Raw genomic sequence first — 23,159 nt, forward strand, 5'->3', positions numbered from 1 at the left:
TCTTTCTGTGTTGAAATAAATGCCTCAGCCCGGAAAAAAATGGCATTATTAAAAAAAATTAGCTTTCTGACTTTGTTCTTATGTCTGCAATATTTTGTAACGATTTTCTGATGCTCAATAAGGAGAAGCATGCTTGATCCTGACAGACAATTTAGCATACGTGGAAGCATCATGGATTCCGTTGTGCTTTGTTGTTATTTATTTGTTTTAGACAACTTCCTTTGAACTTTAATGTCATAGAATGACCCTTCAAATTTGGCCTCATCACGTGTTGCAGGAGGACTTTTGTTGCTTTCCCAAGCTGTTTGGTAAAAAGATAAACCTATTACCTGGGGTTCAGGACAACTAGTTTTGTTAGGGACTCTATTGTAGCATAACCTACATTGATATCTCAAGCACTGGGCCATTTGGAAACCTGCTAAATAAAATAATTACTTTGATGTTTGTTAAAATGAGAGATTGAGAGATTGAATTCAACTGTGAATGCAGCAGTGATGACTGGGTACTTACAGTCAACCAGCAGGGTCAGGAATCTGTGGATGGTAAAACACCAAGAGGAGACATCAAGGGTAGGAAGATTTTTGCTAAACTGACTTAATAGGATTCTTGTAAAACGCAGACCAAGGACTTATACATCATAGGTGTGAGATGAGGGACTGATCAGATATCAAGGGTGGGAGGGTTCTGGTTATACTGGGCTATGCAGAATCATTCTAGAGTTGGCCTATGCAGGCCAAGGACAGGATGGGACCAAGGTCAAGGCCTGCTACTGAAGATGGCTCAGAGGAGCCTGACTAACACAATGCTTTTAGATATTGTTTCTGAAAAAGAAACTTCTTTAACTTTTGAAAGTTATATCAACTTTGCTGGGGAAATTACTGAGAAAAACTAACAGGGTCATAAAAAATGATCTTTTGTTATACACCGCTGGGTTTGTTTTGCATATTTTGTTTGGGATTTATGAGTCTATATTCATCATTGAGATTTGCTTGTAATGTCTTTTTGTGCAATGACATTGTCAGCTTTTGGTATGAAGGTTCTGTTCTCCTTAATAAGGAGGTTTGTGAATGTTCTTTACTTTTATTATCTGAAAGAGTTTAAACATTTTTTGTTGGTGCATTAAAATAGTGGGATTCATTGTTACATATTCATACATGTACACAACATAATTTGGTCAATTTAATTCCCCAGTACCTCCCCTTTCCATCCTTTCCTCTCTCTCCTTGTTCCCCTTCCTGTACTCTGCTGGTACCTTCTGCTTTCATGATCTCCCTTTTATCTTCCTGCCTGACCCTTTTTATTTCTTTCTTTTTAGTATCTAGAAGAGTTTTCATAAGATAACAATCAATTATTTCTTTAAAAACTTTTTTTTTTTTAACTTGAACTCACTGTTGTGGCCATCTGGGCTTGAAATTTTCTCTGAGGAAAGATTTTGGAGAACTGATTTAATTTTCTTATTATAGGTCTTTCAGGGTTTTAATTTCTTCTTGCATTAGTTTTGATGTTATATTTTTAAGCAGGTTATCTATTTAACCTAAAATTTCAAGTTTGTTATTAGAAATTTTTTTGTAACATCCTATTTGAAGAGATGTTCTTTTTTAACTTTTAAATATTTTGATATTTATGAATTCTGTATTATGAACACTAAAGATTTCTGCTGGTAATGTATATTGAGATGTCATTCTTATTACTATTATTGGTTATTGCTTGTTCTTTTTCTTGATTGGTTTCACCACAGACATATAATTTTTTTTGCAATATACTTTTTTTGTTTTGCTAATGGGTTTTCCCTAACTGTCTTCTTGTGAAGCTGAATAATGAAACAGGCAAATAGTGACCCCAGATGAAGAAACCAGGTGACAAACCTTTAAAAGGAAAGGCAAGACAAAACAGCTCACCAGGACTGCAGCAGATGTTTACAACTATTTTGCAACCAAGAAGATGTTTGAGCTCTTCTTTCCTGATGTGTCAATAATCAACTATTTACTGGGCCAGGGTCAGTGTGGAATGGAATTTCCTCCTGTTCTCAAGGTGTTTATATAATGGAATCAGGGTGGGTTTCCCCATGGTGCAGTCAATGCTGCAGTCAGGAGACAAACAAAGTAAGACAGTAAGGAGGGAGAGGGGCATTCTTGGTACAGAAGGCTGCTGAAGATCCTCTAAGAATGCACATCTGTCTTATTCAGGGCACAGTGGGCCAGACAGTGCAGGGGATCCTGGCCCTGCTCCCTGGACCCTTCTAGTTCTCTCCATGACTTCTTTTTTTCCACCTACTTTCAATGTTGGTTTTTCAGGCAAAAGAAAATAACATACATGCAAGTTAGGAAGAGAAACAAAATGATTCCTAGGATGACACCATCCAGCTAAAAAAAAAAGTGACATTCCTCATACTGTGAGCTCCCTTCAGGCAACCAGTGAGGAGAATCCCCTACACCCTCATTTTTCTTTCATTCTATCATGGCCCCATGACCACAAATGTCAGGGCAAAGGCGAGAGGAGGCAGCTAAACCACCTCAGATTCCTGGGCACCCAGAAATCATCACAGGCTGGCATTTACAATGAAGATGCTGGTATTTGACAAAAAGCAACCTCCCTGTGACCAGTCCCCTCCAACAAACCCTATGGAGTGGTGGTGGCACCACCCCTTTGGCCTCCCAGGCAGGGATGGGATGCCAGCTTTTTGAAGAATAATCTTTTTGCTTTGTGAACTTCTTTATGTGTCTTTCCCACCCCTCTCATCTGTATTACTTCCGTATTTTTAAGGAAAAAAGGATTGATCCCCTTCCATCCATGTTGCCATTCTGTTGAGAGCCACAGCCGAAGGGGCCCCAGCAAACTTCCAGCTGCCAGCAAACTTCCAGCTGCCAGCTGATGATTGGCTCACAGCAGCCCCAGCAAACTTCTAGCTGCCAACTGATTGGCTCCTCTGCGGTGATGCTCATTGGGCTGTTTCCCTGCCCTTTCAGATCAGGGAGCTGCTCACTGGGGGACTTTTTTTGGCTCTGCCCATGAGACCCAGCCAATCAGCCTCAAGAGCATGAGGAGTGGGGGAGGTTGAGAGGCTTGTGGGAAGCCGGAGGTGGCAGTTGGGCTCTGAAGGTTTTTCCTGAGGAGCTGTGTGGTTTGGTGTGTGTGTGTTCTAAAAATAAAGTTCATTTCTTTTGACAAGTGACTCCTGAATTGTGCCTAGCCAGACTGTGGCATCTATGCCTAAGTTCTTATAATGGGTATCACATTATTTTGTAGCTTTCTCCCTTTCTTTACATTTGAATACATGGCTATAAATTCTCTCGAAATATGTTTTATTTGCATCTCCCTGTTCTGATATGCAGCATATTGGTTGTCATTCACATAAAATATATATTTAATATACATAATTATTTTTCTTTGACTCTTGAATGATCCTAAATGTGTTCCTCAATTCCTAAGTATCTGGGGGAGTTTAAAAGTGTAGGAGACAAAAGGGTTTGAGAAATTTTACTGTTCCTACTCATTCAAGATGGGGCCATTGAAGCCGTGGGACATGATGGTGACTCCTACACTGTATTTTTTGTCTACAACTGAAGAAACAAGATGTGAACAGTGTATGCACTGGGTTACTCATAGGTAGGAGAAACTTCTCTTTGGTGAACTCTTATTTTAATTCTTTCACGTTTTTATCATTGTACTATAGTTACATATAACATTGAGGTTCATTTTGACATAATCATACATACATGGAATATAATTTCCTGTTTCAGTCCTCAGTGCTCCCTCCACTCCTCCCTCCCCCTATTCCCCTTCCTCTGCTCTAGCGGTTTTTCTTTTATTTATTATTAGTTTTTTAAAAATTGGTGCTTTATAGATATTCATAAAAGTGTAACTTATTGTGATATATTCACATATGTGCATAGAATAATTTTGGTCAATTTCATCCCACAATCCCTCTTTTTCTTGTCCTTCCTCCCTCCTACGCCAGTTAGAATGGCAATCATCAAGAATGTAAAAATAATAAATGCTGGTGAGGATGTGGGGGAAAGGTACATTCATATGTTATTGGTAGGACTGCAAATTAGTACAAACACTTTGGAAAGCAGTATGGAGATTCCTGGAAAGACTAGAAATATGGACCATATGGACCAGACATCCTACTCCTTAATGTTTATTAACAAATGAACAGACTGCAGTGATACAAGTGTATCAAAGTTTATAAGCAGCTCAATTCACAATAGCAAAGTTATAGAGCCAGTCCAGGTGCCCATCAATAGATGAGAGTAAACAAAAGGTGGCATATATACACAAGGAAGTTTCACTCAGCTCTAAAGAATGAAATTATGGCACTTGCTGGTAAATGGATGGAACTGGAGACCATCATGCTAAGTGAAATAAGAGACCAAGAAAGTAAAGAGCTGAATGTTTTCTCTCATAAGTGGAAACTAAATCAGAGTAAGAAAAAAAAAGTGGGAGCAGTTTGGATTCTCTCTGATGTGCAGATACTAACACATAGTAAATGGGAGAGGGAAGAATAGAAATTCATTAAACAAAGAGGGATGAAGAAAAGGGGGACAATGGGAATAGGAAAGACCTTAGAATGAATCCCACCTAACTTTCCTGTGCTCGTATATGAATACACGACCAGTGAAGCTCCACATCATGTACAAACACAAGAATGGAAAGTTATACTCCATGTATGTGTATTATGTCAAAATACACTGTCATGTATATCTAAAAAGAACAAATGAAAAAAGAAAAAAAAATAGAAGGGAGATTAGTGGAGTAGAGGAAGGGAATTGCAAGGGAAGGAGGAGGGACCAAAAAAGGGGAGAATTGCCGTGTACATATATGAACATACCACAGTGAATTCTACCTTTATGCATATCTATAAAGCACCAATTAAGAAAAACAAAAACTAGGGGCTGGGGAAATGGCTCAAGGACTAGTGTGCTCACCTGGCATGCGTGAGGTACTGGGTTCGATCCTCAGCACCACATAAAATAAAATATTGTGTCCACCTAAAGCTAAAAAATAAATATTAAAAAAGAAAAACAATAACTAAATAGAAGTAAGACCTGTAAACTAGAGGAAAAGGATGAAAGGGAGGGAGAAGGGGAGGGAAAAAGAAAGTACTTGGGACTGAAATGGAGCAAATCATATTCCATGCATGCATGATTATGTCAAAATGAGTCTATTATGTACACCTAGAATGCATTTAAGAAAAGATAAGAGAACTTTTTTTTTCTGGTAAAGTGAATTAGCAGACACAGATGACCTCTGTTTTTCCTCTCGCCTGAACACTTAAAAGTCCTCCTGACCTTTGTTTCCGTGGACTCAAGTTCAGACTGAATTACGGCCTCTCCCTCTATTGTGGTGGCCTTGAATAAAGTCTTCCTTACTGTTTAAATTTGTCTGGTATAAATTTTTGCCTTTCCATCCTGTAGGGATTTTGAGATTCTTTTTCGCCAAACTGTAGCCCTGTCCTCGAACAGTTAGTCCTATTCCCAGTCTGGCCAAATCGGGCATTCCTCACTGGTTAAACCTCGTTGTGATGCTAAGAATCCATCCTGTCTTGAATTTGAGTTCTTCAAAAATTGTAATAGAGGAGTCCAATTAGGAAGATGTTTTGAAGAGCTTTGGCTTCTACTCTGGGGAACTGCCCTCTACTGATGAGTAGTACAGCATTTTCCCAAGCCAAACAATCTCCACAAAGCCCCCTTCATGTCCTTATTCCTGAGGCTGTAGATAAAAGGATTCAGCATAGGGGTGACCATTGTATACACAATCGAAGCCACCATTCCAGTATCTGCTGAGTAGGAGGATGAGGGCTGGAAATACACCAGGAAGACAGTTCCATAGAAGAGAGTGACCACTGTCAGGTGAGAGCCACAGGTGGAGAAGACTTTGTGTTTCCCCCCAGCAGAGGGGATCCTGAGGATGGTGTGCATGATGTGGGCATAAGAGACCAGGACACAGGTGAGAGGGACCACGCCCGAGAGGGCAGCTTCAGCGAACATCGTGATCTGAAAGGATTGGGTGTCCGAACAGGCAAGCTTGAGGAGTGGGAGAAGGTCACAGAAGAAGTGTGGGATGGAGCGGGAGGCACAGAAGGAGAGCTGAGCCATCTGGAGAGTGAGGGAAAGGGCCAGGAGGTTGGAGCAGAGCCAGGACGTGGCCACCAGCAGCAGGCATCGCTGGGGACACATGACAGTGGTGTAGTGCAGAGGCAGGCAGATGGCCACGTAGCGGTCATAGGCCATGACGGCCAGCAGGAAGTCATCCAGCAGGGCCAGTGCCATGAAGTAGTACATCTGCAGGAGGCACCCAGTGTGGGAGATGGTGTGCTGCTGCGTGTGGATGTTCACCAGCACCTTGGGGACAATGGTGCAGGTGAAGCAGGTATCCACGAAGGACAGGTTGGCCAGGAAGAAGTACATAGGTGTGTGGAGGTGCGGGTCAGAGCCAATGGCCAGGATGATGAGCAGGTTGCCCAGCAGGGTGACCAGGTACATGCCCAGGAAGAGCCCAAACGGAGAGGTTGCTGCTCCTGGTGCTCAGAGAAGCCCAGGAGCAGGAAGTCAGAGATGGAGCTTTGGTTTTTTACTTCCATTCAAAGTAGAACAATTTGTGAAAAACATTGGTCACATGTGTATAGACTTCAAAAATTTGTAGTATTTAAGGCCTTTCATCTGTTTTCTGTGATTTTCTTAAAGATCACAGAGATACATTGGTGTCTCTTGGTGCCAGGCATATAAACATGTCAAGAGGGAAGAATTCTGTAAGATGATAAAGGAGATGTTGTTGGGAGTGAGTTTTGTATTCAGTTATCTAGTAAGTTGTCCTGTAGACCTCAATGAGGTTGAACTGGAATTTGGCTTTGAAGAACCTTTCTAAATCAGTCTCCCCTCTCCTCTTTCTCTTTTATTAGGAAAACTATCAGTTTTGAAGGATTGCAAAAGTTGAATCTGATATATATAGGAGTGTGTATTTACTAGAAAATTATCAAGAGGGGGGTGTGTGTGTGTGGGGGGGGCGTTTGGGAGAGAAGAGGTAATGATTTACAAGGATGGGTCATTGCTGAGTCTCAGATACTCTTGATATAATGGAATTATGTACTCTCTCTTTCCTATGTAGACCCAACAAATGAGATTATGTGGACAAAACATCTTTCTAGTACATAGCACACAGGGCCTGGGTACCTTTATTACACAGTTACAAAGTGTTGGCATTGCCAGGAACTTGGATATGGCTCATCTGTCTTAACTTTAGGCTGATTCCCAGGGAGGCCATGAATATTAAATTAAGTCATGAAGATTAGTAAATCCACTTGTATTTGGCTGAAAATGAGGAAGGGAAAGAAAAGGAGGAAGGAAGAGAAGTTGTGTGTATGTGCGCGCGTGTGCAGGTGTGTATATGAGAGAGAGAAGAGGAGGAGAAGAGGAGAAGAAAAGAGACTAATGTCTTCCAACTTTGCCTGATTCTTACCTGGAAGTTGTGGCCATCCTCAGAGCCTGTCACCACCTCTGGGTGTTGGGTCTGCCTTCCTGTTTCACCTGCCTCCCTGCTTCTCCTTAAGAGGACTAGTAGAAGCCAGACTTGGTGGGTGAGGAAGCAACCTGTCCTCGGGAACAGGAGCAGGGAAGAGCTTTGGGCTTTTCATATGCAGTTGTCTCCTGAGACCCAAGCCCAGACCTAGTGAGAGACAAGATGGGGCAGAGGTCCAACCTCCCACCTGTCCCCTCTGGGCCTGGAGTCCTGAGTCCTAACAGTATCAGGAGCATTTTTCCATCAGATTCAGGGTCTGGGAATCCTGAGACAACTTCTCTGGTGCTCCTTCCCTAAGGCAAAGCAGTGGGAGGCTCCATCTTCTCCCACCCTAACTTGCCATGGAATCCTCAAATTCTAACAGATTCCAATCCTCATGAAGAAACCCTGTCATCTCCCAGCAAATACGTAATGATCAGTAGGTAGAACAGACCTGGTATGGGATAGCAGCATAATCATTGTGTCCAGATGGCTACAGAGCTATCATATAGAAAAAGTAAACAGACTTGATCCCTGTGACTCCAGAGGAGAGACATGTGACTCATATATAAAATATGCAGAGGTTATAGGCACTTCTCCATGAAAGATTATGAAAAAAATTAAAACAGTAGAATGATAACAAAAATATATAGGATAAGCAGGAATAATTTTCTTGTGGTTTTACCTTCAATCATATATACGTAAATCATTCACTATTTATGTCTGCCTATGTTTGTCCTTTCCATGAATGGAATCCTTTTTCGTCTTTCAGTCAATATGATGTGTTGAGTCCCCCTGCCCGCAGCATGGTACTAGGGATTGAACTTAGGGGCCTTGTAAATACTAGGCAAGCACTGAGCTATATCCCCAGCCCCTTTTTGTTTTTATTTTGAGACAGGGACTTGCTAAGTTGCCCAGTCTGGCCTCAGACTTATGCTCTTCCTGCCTCAGCCCTCTGAGTCACTAGGATTACAGTGCACCACAGTGCCCAGTTCAATCTGAAGTTTTCGATATTCATGTTGGTACCTGTAATTCAGGTTCATATTATACTTCTCTCTACTATTAGGGAATTTTTGCTTTGGAATGCAGAATGTTTCAACTTTAGAAAAGAATATTGTGCATATATCATCTGTTATGTGGTATCCATAGTAGGTTCTGAGGTTGTGCATTATAATAAAACACAGTAATATTTTTGCAAATAAATGCTCATATCAAGCTAGATAAAAGGACACATACCAATCTGGGTCAGGTTTTGCTACAAAATAAGTTTGCTGAAACTCTTTCATTGATTTAAAAAAAATCTTTATTTTATTAATTTATTTTTATGTGGTGCTGAAGATAGAACCTAGTCCCCGACACTTGCTAAGCAAGCACTTTACCACTGAGTTACAACCCCAGCCCACTTTCATTGATTTTTGGATTCCAGGATTGTAGCAAATGGATGTGGGCTTCCATTCCTTTGTGAGATTATTACCATAATGTATCTATTTGAATGTTTGCATGTTGATGAACATTTGGGTTGGTTGTCATGTTTTTGCCATTATTTAAACAGTTTATTATCTCAGTTGTGATAATAAATTTAGAACTCCTTCTTATCTTATAAAAATACAACCATAAAAAACAAGAAAAAAACCCATAAGAAGTGAAGTCTAAAAAAATGCAGAAATGGCATTTAAATAAGTGGAACCTGGCCTTCTATATTGTTTATTTCTTCTCAAAAAAAATGTCCCCATGCAAATAGGAGAAACATTTTGAGACTACCTCTTCTAAAGAAAACATCAATAATAATGATGATAATAACAATAAATCAGTTCTTTGTTCTGTTATTGATATTTTAATGAGTGCTCAAGACTTATTATTTCAATAAAAATGGCCAGAAAATGTATATTTTGTTCGCTTTTAGTCTTATCTTAAATTAAGTTAGATTTTTTTATAAGTGAGAAAATAAAACCATAATAAAGCCAGAATATAATGTTTTTCCATTTCAAAGTTATGCCATAAACATCTTGTACGGTTTTCTGGTGCACCTGCTTAAAAGTCTCTATAGTTTGAATCAAACTATAGAGAAATGTCCACTGGATCATTGCTTAGTGCATTAGTTCAAGGTTTTCTGAGAAGCAGATGTCAAGATGTGATTAGATGTATGTATTAGTCTCCCGAGGAAAAGATCAAATAGGATATTTATAGATATACAGAAAGAAAGTTATTATTGGGAGGGATTGTCTGACATGATTATGGAGGCTAAGAAGTCCTGTGCTTACCCAGGAAAGTCAGGAGTACAGTTCAAGCTTACAGACCCCAGAACCCAGGAAGCCAGTAGTGTCAGTCCCAGTCCAAATTTGAAAGACTGAGAACCAATAGAGCCAAAGTGCAAGGGTGGAAAAAGGTGGATGTCATAGCTCAAGAGTAAATTCACCTTTCTTCTGCTTTTTTGTTCAGTTTGGTCCCTGAGTAGATTGGATGGTACCCACATGCATCATTGAGGGTGATCTTCTACACTCAAGGCTACACACAAGTCAAATGATAACCTCTCTGGAAAGAGCTTTAGAGATACATCGGGCATCCGTTAACTCAGTCAAATTGAGGAGTTAAAAATCAGCCTCCACAAATGTGGGGAGGGAGCAGGAGAAATCTCTCATATTTGGTTTGAAGAACAGAGGAAATGAAGGGAGATTGGGGTAGGAAGAAAGTCTTGGATTGCAATGAAGTACCAAGAAAGTTCTGGCCAATGGTGCATCCTAGAATCAAAGTTATCCATCTGAAGAGTCCCCTGTTTCTCTGGAATGGGCCTGCCTTGGTGCCTCTGCAATGCCCAATGACTGTCCAGGAGCAGCCTGTGTAAATGTGACACCAGGGCACACTGTGGTGATTGGTTGTTGAGTCAACAATGAAGCTTCTAGAGGTGGTAAAGCATATACATTCTATTCTGTTCTTCTAGCCAACTTTCTCAAAGCCTGTTTTATATCCTTGTTTCGAAGGCTGTAGATGAAAGGGTTCAGCATGGGAGTAACTATTGTATAGATGACAGTGACCACACGGTCCTTTGTCACTGAGTAGGTAGATGAGGGACGAATGTACACAGATATTATGGTCCCATAAAATAGTGCCACAACTGTGAGGTGGGATCCACAGGTGGAGAAGACCTTGTACCTGCCTCCCCCTGAAGGGACCCTCAGAACAGCACGGGTGATGTAGACATACGAGACAATAATGAAAATGAAAGGACTCATGATCACAAAGGAGCCCTCTGTGAAGGCCAAAAGTTCATTGACAGAGGTGTCAGAGCAGGAGAGGGTCAGCAGTGGCTGGACATCACAAAAGAAGTGATGGATGACATTGGGGCCACAGAAGGAAAGGCGGCCCATGAGAATTGTGTGGGCAAGTGAGTGGAGGTGGGACACCACCCACGATGCAGTCACCAGCAGGAGACAGCACCTGGGGCTCATGGTTGTAGCGTAATGCAGTGGGTTACAGATGGCGACGTAGCGGTCAACAGCCATGGCAGCCAGGAGAAAACTGTCAGTGATACCAAAGGCCACAAAAAAATACATCTGGGTTAGGCAATGGGCAAAGAGGATGGTCTTTCTCTGTGTCAGCATGCTCACTAACATCTGTGGCACAATGACAGTGGTGAAGCAGATGTCCACCAGGGACAGGTTGGAGAGGAAAAAGTACATGGGGGTGTGTAGGTGAGCATCCCCCCAGATGGCTGCAATGATGACTGAGTTTCCAACCACATTGACCAGGTACATGGCGAGGAAGCTGGAAAAAAGCCATACTTGTTGTCTGGCATCAGTGGTCAGTCCTAGAAGGAGGAATTCAGTCACATGGCTCTGGTTTGCCCTCAGCATTGCTGTCCTACAAGTAAAAAATGTGAAGGGATGTTAGAGCATCAGGGAGCCATTCATGTAGACCACCAGTTAGTCAATGATACAGCTTCATAGCATTGGTGCTGGCATACTTTGATTTCACTTCCAGTTTTGCAACTAATTGTGCAAACTTGAGCGCTTGAGCTCTTGTTCCTTGTCCAAAAGACAAAACTTATGACATTCACATTCTTTGGCTATTTTGGAGACAAATGGTAAAGATTATGGAAAGGTATTCAGAAAGGAATTATTTTTCTCAGTTTCCAAAGGTGTTGTATATATGACAAATAATTTTTCCTCTATGTTGATGCAGTTGCTTCTTCTCTGTGCAGTCTTTACCTGATCCTTCTGCCTTCTTTCTTCTCTTCCTCTGTAAGAACAGGTGGGGTAACCTAAGTTTTTCCTGCAGAAATCACACAAACATTTGTAGGGATTGTATTCCTGGATCAAAACCATCTTGGAAGAGGTGTACTTCTTTGGGAGTTTAATCATGTGTAGAAAGGTCACACTTGGAGAGGCTGGGACCTGGACATTTGACATGTCCCTCAGGGTGTGAAACTGTCTAGGGTGGGTGGGAGGTTGGAGATCTACTTCTGGAAGAAGTTAGTCTACTTACCCAACATTGGGCTTGGTGTTTCACACAGGTGGGTGGAATTAAGGAAGACACAGAGGAACTAAGAGATGCATGCCCTCATGAGCAAGAAGAGACTAAAAGGCAGAAGTGTGGGAAATGTGAGAAGTTACTATATATTATAGCAAAATACAGCAAGAGGTGAGAATAGGAGGGTCCTGAGTTCAGGAATTGGTTCCTCATCTCCATAGAAGATACAAGACCAGGGAGAATAGGTCAAGGCTCCAATCTGGAAGAAATTGAATCACTAGTTACCCATCTGCCTAAGTAGAGAAAAAAAGACCAGAAAGCCATCAGGGCGTAATGTTAGAACAAACCAGGAACCCACCGGGTTGATATTAAGACGACATCCTCTTTATGGCTACTCACCAAGGAACAGGACTGGCTTTGGAGAAGAGAGAATGGAAAAGGGATCATATAAGTGGTGGTGTGGTAACCTCAGATAAGTGAGGGCAGAGTTAGGGAGGCAGGTTCTCAATTAAAGTCCACATCCTATACTTTCTGTCTCCTACTCATCTTTTTGGTACTTTTGACAATGAGTCAAAAGCAAACCCAAATTATAGTGTGTGTTTTTATTCCCCCCGCCCCCGCCCCACCAAAGAAATGGTCTTTAACGCTACTCAAGTATTTAATTAAATGCTTATATCAAACACACAGTCTGAAACAGGAAATTAAATGTTTTCCTTAATAACATCTGCTAGCCCCATCTGGCTTTTTCAAATATTTAAAACTAAATTGGAATTAGAAAAAAATTATAGTTTTAGCAGAAATGAAATTCTATGGCAGTTTATGGTGTACATAGGGTGCTTTATTTAGGTTATTGGGGGTGGGCATGGAAAAAAGTTGGGAGATGGGTGTTTGTGGTGATGAATTTGAGGGTGGTACCTTTAAAAGGACACTTTCTAGTAAGTTCAGGCTGTACTCCAGGGTCTCACTCCTATTGCTGGGAAAACTGGATATCCACATGTAGAAGAATGAAACTAGATCCCTATCTCACCCTGCACAAAAGTCAATTCAAAGTGGATCAAAGACCTAGGAATTAGACCAGAAACTTTGCAATTGCTGGGAGAAAACATAGGATCAGTACTCCAACATGTTGACACAGGTACCACCTTCCTTAGCAAGACCCTTAAAGCTCAAGAAATATAAACAAGAATCAGTAAGTGGGATGGCACCAAGTTAAAAAGCTTTAGCACAGCAAAGGAAACAAGAGCATGAAGGGAAAGCCTAGAAAATGGGAGAACTCTTTGCCAGATATTTCTCTGACAGGGGATTAATATCCAAAATACATAGCAGTGTGTTTCTAAACCTCAGTGATCTTAAACTCATTGCTCTGCTCAGGAGAACCCAGGCTTTTTCTCTTTTAAAACTTTACCAAGAATTTGCATCACAGTACTTTTGCTGAAACATCTTTTCTCTCTGAGATGCTTGGTGCTGGTCTATTTTGGATCCTTCCACTTTAGGAGAGGGGCTTCTAAGATGTGGACAACATCTGGAGTGGCACATGATGAAAATTCTGCAAAGGCAGAGTCTGCTTTGCTCATCACTGTTTTCCAGTTCCTTCCATGGTACCTGACACATAATAGTTGCATTAAAAAAAAAAAAAACCCACAAATGGACAGATTGAAGCAGATATATCTCCTTTAATAGGACTTTGAAAATTATGAGTTTTTACATAAGTAACTGGGAGACTAAACTCCTAGAATCAGCAAAGCCAATGGGAAAAGTTCATGAGTTCTGCCAGGGGATGTGAGTTTTGTGTTCCGGTTCAAATATTTTTTTTAGCTGTTTACCCATGGGAGAAAAATCTTTATGCTTCTATTTTTTTTTCTTAGCTGAAAAATAGGGAAATTAAAACATCATCTTGAGAAGTTTATTGTTAAAATAAGACACACATTTGTATCTTATGTGTTGAAGTCCACAATGTTCTATATGAATATTACTTGTACAAACAATAAGATTTCTTATTATTTAGCTAAACTTAATTGTGTGCAACTGAAAAATAGTGGATGAAATCTAAAGGAAACCAGGTAGCAGTAAAAGAGGCTAATGTGTTTGAAAACGGTTGCAAGGAGGAGATTGAAACAGTCATTGGAAGGAGTGCAGCATCCAGGCTGAAGAGGGCAATAGAGAAACATGCTGCAGACCTGGGATACACTGGATTTTCCCAGGAAGAGAAGGAAAAGGACAAAAGTCGTCAAGGATTTTCTGTTCCTTAGGACAGTTCTTACAGGGGTGTGTTTAAGTGGTCTCTGATTGCTGCAATAAATTACTATTAACAGTGGCTTAGCAAAGCCCAAGTTTGTTACCTTGCGTTGCATAGATCAGAGGTCTGATATGGGTATTATTGGTCTAAAAATCAAGGTGTTGACAGGCTGTATTCCTTTCTTGTGGTTCCACAGAAGAACCCAGTTTCTTGCCCCTTCTAGCTTCTTGTGCCTGTCCATATTTCTTGGCTAGTCATCCCCTTTGTCCATCTGCAAGTCCAGCAATGTTGAGGGAATTCTCATGCTGCCATCTCTCCAGTTCTCATTTCTTATTTCCCTCTTGTACATTTAAGGACCCTGGGTTCACTTGGATTATCCAGAATGATCTAATTTAAGGTCAGTTGATCAGCAACCCTAATTCTACCTGAAAACTTAATTCTCCTTTGCCAGGTAGCATGATATATTCATTGGTTTTAGGCATCAGGATGTGGATATCTTCAGGAGGCTATTGTTTTATCTACCACAAAATGATGAGGAAATTCAGGGATCTAAGTTCTTGACAGCTGTTTCCATGAACTGTCAACAGATGACATTCTCTGGTGGTTCTGAGCATTTCACCCTTACCACAGTGCTCTCTTATTCCAATAGTTTCTGACTTATTCCAAAAGGTGCATCATTTCTGACTTGTTCAAAAGGTGCATTATTTGCCATCATTTCACTAGATATTATGAAATGTTCTGGGTTCTAAAGTGAACTATGTGTGGGCTGAACCAATAGGAAAAGAGAGAGAAGTGTTGGGGGGGGGAGAGAAAGAGGAGGAGGAGGGGGAGGTAGCTGCAGAGGAAGTAGTAGTAGTGTGTGTGTGGAGAGCACATACAGAGGGCAGGGTAAAGGAATGAGCCATAAATGAGAATTTGTGTCCTTATGCAAGTAAGTGCATGGGGAGATGGGGTGGTGAAAAAAGTAACAATAAAATTAGAATTGTATATCCAGACTTGTGATTCAAGTCTGAGAGTCTGACACAGAAATTAACAGGCTTACAAGCATCAGAAGGCTCCTTACACAAAGATCCAAGTTGAAAGAAGTTTGGAGAAAGCTTTTGAGTAAAAACAAAACAAAACAAAACAAAAAACCATCCAGGGGAATGGCATGAAAGATTGAAAGTGGGCATTACCAAATACTTTAATAAAATGTATTTTTTTGCACAAAACCAAAAAACTACACATACACACACACACACACACGCACAAACACACATCTATGGATCAAAGAAAAAGAAGTGAGAACATATGCATTACAGTTCAAGATTTAGAAACCAAACAATATATTACCAAATAACCTGGTTAAAAAGAAAATCAAAAAGGAAATTAGGAAATAGTGTGGACTACTATGAGTGTGCTAACATAGAAGAATTTTTTAGCTTCAGATATTTGCAGAAATCAACAAAAACTAAAACAACACCAAGATATTGGAAGGCGTTATTTAACAACTCAAAGAACGAGTAAGTTTTAGTGATCTGTTGTGCTACAGTTGATAACAATATATCGTACATTTCAAAATTACTAACATATATTTTTTAACATTCTCACTGAAGAAAAAATGGTAAATGGTTGAGGTGATGGGCCTGATAATTAGCCCAGTATGTTGAATTTTTCTATGATCCATACATAGAGCAAAATATCACATTATATTCCACAAATACACACAATTCTTAGTTGTCAATTAAAAATTAAAAAAAGATAGAAAACTCTAATAGAAGAATCATAATAGAAGAATATAAATGGATGACAAAATAAATAATAGTAGTTACAAGATGGCAACAGAAAAGAATAAAGAGCAAAATTCAATGACTCATAGAACAAACAAATAAAAATATTAATTTACCAAGATTGTTTTGTAGTATGCAAAACAATGGCTCTGCAAACTATCAGGAACGTGATATTCCAGTCTCTTGAACCTGTAAATGTCACTTTAAGTAGAAAGAGATTTGAGGCAGACCCTCAAACTTGCTATCCCCCTGCCTTGATCTCCCTAGTAGCTGGAATTACAGGAATGTGCCACCATGACCAGCAAGTTAAGAATTATCTGACGGGAAATTGTTCTGGATTATCCAGGTGGTGCTTATATAAACTGTCCTTGTAGCAGAGAAAGAGAGAGAGATTTGATATACAAAGAGAAGGCAGTCACGTGGCAGAAGTAAAGGGAAGCAGAATCATAAAGAAGGTACTTGTGGCTTTCAAGATTGGAGTGATGTGATCCCAAGTCGAGGAGTGTTGGCAGCCCAGGAAGCTGGGAGAGGCAAGGAGTGCATTCTTCCCTTGAGCTTCTAGAGGAGCATGGCCTGCTGACACCAGAAGTTCAGTGAAGCCCAGTGAAACCGATGTTAGTTTTCGGGACTCCAGAACTGTGAAATAATAAATTTCTTCTGTTTTTAAGTCACCAAATTTGTGATACTTTGTTATAGCACCCTTAGGAAATTAATACATGTGTCCTATAAAAAATTAATGAAATAGACCTCGCAAGACATATTAAGAAAATAAAGAAATGCATGTAAAAATAATCAAGAAATTATTTCAGATATACAAAGATAAAATAATAAAAGTCTTATGAACTAAACCAGAAAATCTGGATAAAATGGATAAACATATATAAACATAAAGCATTTAGGAATTACTAAAATAGGCTAATCCATGCAAAAAAAAATTAGAAATGGTAGTCAAAAACTTCTAAAAACCAAAATAAAACAAAATGAACCTCATGCCCAGATAGTTTTAAGGTAGACTCTATTAAACTTTCAAAATACTTTTATCGTATACAAGTTGTGCCAGTAACCAGAAAATGGGGGTAGAGAGAAGGGAGGACTTTCTCAACTCATGTTGCAAGATTAGTTTAATTCTGATTTCAGAGCCAGAAATAAATGAAGAAAATAAAATTATATGCCCATTTTGTTTGTGAATATGATGCAAAGTTCACATAGCATTAAAATAATACAGCAGGAATAAACAGATTGATCCCAGTAATGCAAGGACCACTCAACATTAAAAAAATCCTAAATTTGAAAAAAATTGAAAAAAATCATTAATATACTTTTCCACATTAATGAAATAAAAGAAAAAATTATATGATAATTTTAATTGAAGCAGAACAACCATTTTTGAAAGTTCAATACCTGCTTTTTAAAAAAATATTTATTTTTTAGTTGGAGTTGGACACAATACCCATATTTTATTTATTTTTATGTGGTGCTGAGGATCGAATCCAGGGCATCACATGTGCTAGGCAAGCACTGTACTAGTGAACTACAACCCCAGCTCCTAGAATTTTCTCAATTTGGAAAAGCTGTGTTTACCCAAACCCTATGAAATATACCATACTAAATGGGGAAACCTCAGATGCATTCCTTATAAAGATAAGAAATGGGTTGGGACATCCATTATCACCACAAATGGTAGTATGATAGGACCCTATCAACAAAGAAGATAGACTCATCTGGGAAAAAAGAGAAAAATCAGTTGATGAACTATTAGAACCAATAAATGAATGTGGTGGGATTTCTGGACACATGAGTATCCTAGAAATCAAATTCAATGTCATTTCTCTAAATTAAAAATAATTCACTGGAATATATAATAATAAATAAGATGCTATCCTTTGTTGCAGCAGAAACTCTAAAGCTCAAGGAATTAATTTATCCAAGAATAGAAAAACTACTATGTGGAAATGTTTTAAAATCCAACAAAATGGCAAATAAGATGATTAGAATAAATGGGGAGAAATTTCATCTTCTTGCGTAGAATGAGTAACATTACAAAAAATGTTTCCCATATTAGTCTATAAATTTAATTCAATCTCAGTTAAAAGATCTTTTGTATTTTTTGAAGCCTTTAATAAATTTATTCTCAAATATACATATAATAATAAATATTTGGAGGAAAGTTTCAAAATGGCAGAATAGAGAAGGTTGCTTTTCTGATCCATGATATGAAACCAAGAAAGCCAACAGGTAGCTTCTCAGCAAGGTGGGTAAACAACAAAAAAGGGGGGGACTTTATTGGAATTTAATATTGAAAATTCAAAGCAGATCAGAGACTCAGGAAGTTGGATATAATAAAACAAGGAAGAAATTCCCAACACACCAGCTAGAGCAGTCCCTCTAGGGGCAAAGTGGAGGGACAAGGGAGTTAAAGAAATGAACTTTTAAAAATATTAAAACAAATGAGCTTTGGAATATTTTATTTATTTTTATTTTTTTGTGGTACTGGGGATTGAACCTAGGGCCTTGTGCATGTGAGGCAAGCACTCTACTAACTGAGCTATATCCCCAGGCCTTGGAATATTTTATTTTTTAAAAATTAAAAAAGTTTAAATTTGTTCTAATTAGTTATACATGACACTAGAATGCATTTTGACACATTGTACACAAGTGGAGAACAACTTCTCTTTCCTCTGGCTGTGAAGAGTCACTCCAGTAGTGTAATCATACATGTATATAGGGTAATAATGTCCATCTCATTCTACTGTACTTCCCATCCCCACAACCCCTCCTCTCCCTTTATTCCCCTCTGTACAATCCAAAGTTCCTTCATTCTTCTCTAACCCCTGCCCCACCATGGGTCAGCATCTGCTTATCAGAGAAAACATTTGTCCTTTGGTTTTTTTGGGATTGGCTCATTGGAACTCACATTTTTAGGAGGTCTGTGTTATGTCTGGTATGGAGAGTTTAAAGATCAAAGACACTAAAAGGCATGCTGCACAATATCCTTGTGTGGGAAATAAGCTGCCATCTCTCCAGGCTGCATGCAGAGGATGGAGGAAGGAAGCATTTTGTAGCTGTGGAATTTAGGCCAGCAGCTGGGGAAGGTGATTCCTGGAAAACCCAAGTTTGCCCCAAAATATGGACCTAGCAAACCCATACTGCATAACATAAAGTGTGCTTAAATGACCAGGAGAAAATCAAATGTGAAGAGAGGTTTACATGGGTGACTACTGGTCATGGAAACCTACCTGGTTCTCCCCTTCCCCCTCCAACCTGGCTGCTTGCAGGACTGGGAGAAATGCACCTGGAGGGGGAATTTGAAATGGCAGGGGCCTGAATGATTGAGTTTGGATACTGAACCCGAGACCGGGAAATGTGGGGTCTGCAAATTATGTAGTGGACTAAGAACTGGTTCCTCCACCACATGAGTGGAACCCAGGGATGATCCTTGGGATGAAGTCTTCCAAGGTGGACTGGCAATTGCTATGCTCTGGAGGTGAGCTGATTTAAAGTCTCCAGATCAATTGGCATTCAGTGAAGAACCTGGAGTCCACCTAACCTACACCCCACTTCCAGGAGTTCTGCCTACAGGATTACCTCTCTCACTTTAGCAACCCCACCCAAGACTGCTGAGAAGGGAAGCTGAGAATTTTTTGAACTCCAAGGGACACAATTCTTTAACTTTTCATTGAGATCTTTTCCCCCCCTTTTCTCTGTTTTATTGTGACCTTAATGGTTCATGGGTATTTATACACATTTGTGTTTTTTTCCCCCATCTCTAGCACTTTTAAAGCCAGTTATTTTTCATGGATCAGTATTTTGAGGACTAGGATATTTAATTAGTATATTTCAGCTTGTTTTGTATTATTTTATCTTTATTTATTTTTTACATTTTCATTTTACTTATTTTTTATGTGGCACTGAGGATCTAACCCAGTGCCTCACATGTGCTAGGTGAGTGTGTACCACCGAACCCCAGCCCTTATTTTTATTTTTTAAATTTTTACTCTCCATATAAATATTCTCTCTCACTTACCTGTTTCCTTTGATTTTCCTTCTCTCTTTTTTTCTGCTAACAGCCAATCTCTATTGTTCTTTCACTCTTCCTTTAAATTTTTTTACTTCTGTCTTCTTTCCTCCTTCCTCATAATCATCACATTCTACATCACTTCTGTTCTCTCAGAGTCTACCATTGCAAACCCTTTTGAAAATTTACTGTTTTTACTGTGGCATTAATTGATCATATCATTTATTGTGACAAGTAGCATTATAGATGTCATAGCAGGAACTATTTGGTTTAATCCTATATATTGTTTGCAATTGTTGTTGTTACTATTTGTCTCCTCCTAAGTGGTAAGGTACTGGAAACCTGTAGGGACACTACAAGTCCACAGGGTAGAAACTCTATTACCTCAGATCTATACTGTTAGGTGGGTAGATACACAAACATGAAAAATCAAGAGAACAAATCACCCCAAATAAATCAGGATGCTTTAATAACAGAATCCAATGACACCACAGTGGAAGAAATGTCAGAGAAGTAATTTAGAATGTACGCAAACTGATCTGTGAGGTAAAGGATGTTGTAAGGAGTAAAATCAGAAAGAAAATAAAGAAAGTGAAAGATAACTTCAATAAAGAGGCAGAGATTATAAAAAAAAGAATCAACAGAAATACTTGAAATGAAGGAAACAATAAATGAAATTAAAAATTCAATGGAAAGTATCTCCAACAGACTAGACCACTTGGAAGACAGAACCTCAGGTAAAGACAAAATATATACTCTTGAAAATAAAGTCAGCCACACAGAGAATATGGTAAGAAACCATGAACAGAACTTCCAAGAAATAATCTGAAAAGCGCAAATTTACGATTTATCAGGATAGATGAAAGCCTGGAGATACAAACTAAAGGAATGCAGAATCTTTTTAATGAAATAATATCAGAAATTTCCCCAACCCTAAAGAGTGAAATGGAAAATAAAGGAGGCTTACAGGACACTAAATAGACAAAATTACAACAGACCCATACCAAGGAACTTTATTATGAAAAGGCCTATCATAAAGAATAAGGATAGAATTTTAAAGTCTGCCAGAGAAAAATGACAGGTCACAGTTAGAAGGAAACCAATCTAATCTCAGCATATTTCTCATCTCAGACCCTCAAAGCTAGGAGGTTTTGGAATAATATATACCAAGCTCTGAAAGAAAATGGATGCCAGTCAAGAATATTATACCCAGAAAAATTAAGCTTCAGAATTGCTGATAAAATAAAAACCTTCTACAGTAAACCAAGTTAAAAGAATTCACAACTAGAAAGCCTGCACTACAAAACATTCTCAATAGAATATTTCATGAAGAAGAAATGAAAAATAAAAGTGAAAACCAGCAAGGGGAGGAAATACAGTACAATCAAAGAGAAATTAATTCAAATTAAAAACCAGAAATAAATCAAAATTACAGGGAATAAAAATCATTTCTCAATAATATCAGTGAATGTAAATGGCCTAATCACATCAATCAAAATACATAGACTAGCAGATTGGACTAAAAAAGAAGACCCAACAATATGCTGTCTCCAAAGAGACTCACCTCATAGACAAAGACATCCACAGACTTAAGATAAAAGGATGGGGAAAAATATCATTCACATGGATCAAGTAACCAAGAAGAGGTTTTTATTCTCATATCAGATAAAGTGGAATTCCAGCCAAAGTTAATCAGAAGGGACCAAGAAGATCATTTTATACTGCTTAAGGGAATTATATATCAACAAGACATAACAATTGTAAATATTTATGCCCCAAACAATGGAGCATCCATATTCATCCAACAAACACTTCTCAATTTCTTTTTTTAAATGTTTTTTTAGTTGTAAATGGACATAATACCTTTATTTTGTTTATTTATTTTTATTTGGTGCTGAGGATTGAACTCAGTGCCTCACACGTGTGAAGCAAGTGCTCTATTGCTGAGCCACAACCTCAGAACAACACTTCCCAATTTAAAGAATCAAATAGATTACAACACAATAATACTTGGTGACTTTAACACACCTCTCTCACTGCTGGATAGATCCTCCAAACAAAAACTAAGAAGCTATAGAACTAAAAAATACAATTTATAATTTAGACTTAACAAACATGTATAGGATATTTCTTTCATCAATGACTGAATACACTTTCTTCTCAGCAACACACAGATCCTTCTCTAAAATAGCATGTTAAGTAAGCTATCACATATGTTGGCATACAATTGTAATATTAACTGAATATATTTTTTAGCATCTGTAGGGTTGTTTTGATAGCTCTGTTTCCAGTGATATTAATTTTTGTGTTCTTGCTTTTTCTTGATTAGACTTGTTAGATTTGTATCAACTTTTAGCTGTATTATTTCTTTTATATTTCATATATTTCTGCTCTTACCTAATTTGAAAATAATTTGATTGTTAAACTAGCTTCTGACACAAGTACTTTTAAGTTATAAGTGTTCATCTGAGTACTGTTTCATCCCAGAGATTCTGATATTTTAAGCTTTTATTATCACTTACTTCAAAGCACTTTAAAAATATATTTTAGCATTGAGGAACCTTTATTTATTTATATGCAGTGCTGAGAATCAAACCCAGTGCTTCACACATGCCAGGCAAGTATGCTACTGCTGAGCCCTTTTCCCAAACTTCTTAAATTTTCTACTTGTCATTTTTGAGTATAGTTCTCTATAAATAACAAGTAGGGCAAGGTGGCTGATAATGTTGTTAATCCTTCTATATTATTACTCCTTCCAGCAAAGTGAGGGGGCTTAAATCTCAAAATATGATTGGGGATTGTCTATTTTTAATTTTAACTTCATGTATTTTGAAATTTCATTATTAGGTACATAAACATTTAGGATTGTTATACTTTCTTGAAGAAGTTACCCTATTATGGTTATGAATTGTTCCCATTTAGCTCTGAAAATCTTTTTTCTTGAAATTTATTCTATGTTAAAGCTCTACTTCAGATTTCTCATGCTTACTTTCCCCATCTTTTGCTTTTAACCTATTGGTGTACTGATATTTAAAGTGTGATATGTATAGAGCATATGGTTATTGCTTGCTTTTTATACATGTTAAACATTTATACCTTTTAAGTACAATATCTAGTTCATTTATATTTAAATTAATTATTGATTTTGTTGGAAAAAAAAGAACACCTGACATGA

At 38.5% G+C, this 23,159-nt stretch overlaps 2 protein-coding genes across 2 annotated transcripts; both read right to left on the reverse strand.

Annotated features, from left to right (window-relative positions):
• Positions 1-5,317: 5,317 nt before the first annotated feature.
• On the reverse strand, positions 5,318-9,373 carry LOC107152194 (olfactory receptor 1G1-like). The gene is given in 2 exon segments (XM_048813127.1): positions 5,318-6,511; positions 6,514-9,373. Coding segments are annotated over 2 exon segments (945 nt in total). The 5' UTR covers positions 6,584-9,373; the 3' UTR covers positions 5,318-5,636.
• On the reverse strand, positions 9,367-14,961 carry LOC107152234 (olfactory receptor 1L6-like). The gene has a single exon (XM_048813128.1). The coding sequence runs from the start codon at positions 11,346-11,348 to the stop codon at positions 10,419-10,421; it is 930 nt and encodes a 309-aa protein (XP_048669085.1). The 5' UTR covers positions 11,349-14,961; the 3' UTR covers positions 9,367-10,418.
• Between the last annotated feature and the right edge of the window lie 8,198 nt (positions 14,962-23,159).

The sequence above is a fragment of the Marmota marmota genome, unplaced genomic scaffold, assembly GCF_001458135.2.
Source record: "Marmota marmota marmota unplaced genomic scaffold, marMar, whole genome shotgun sequence".
Classification (NCBI taxonomy): domain Eukaryota; kingdom Metazoa; phylum Chordata; class Mammalia; order Rodentia; family Sciuridae; genus Marmota; species Marmota marmota.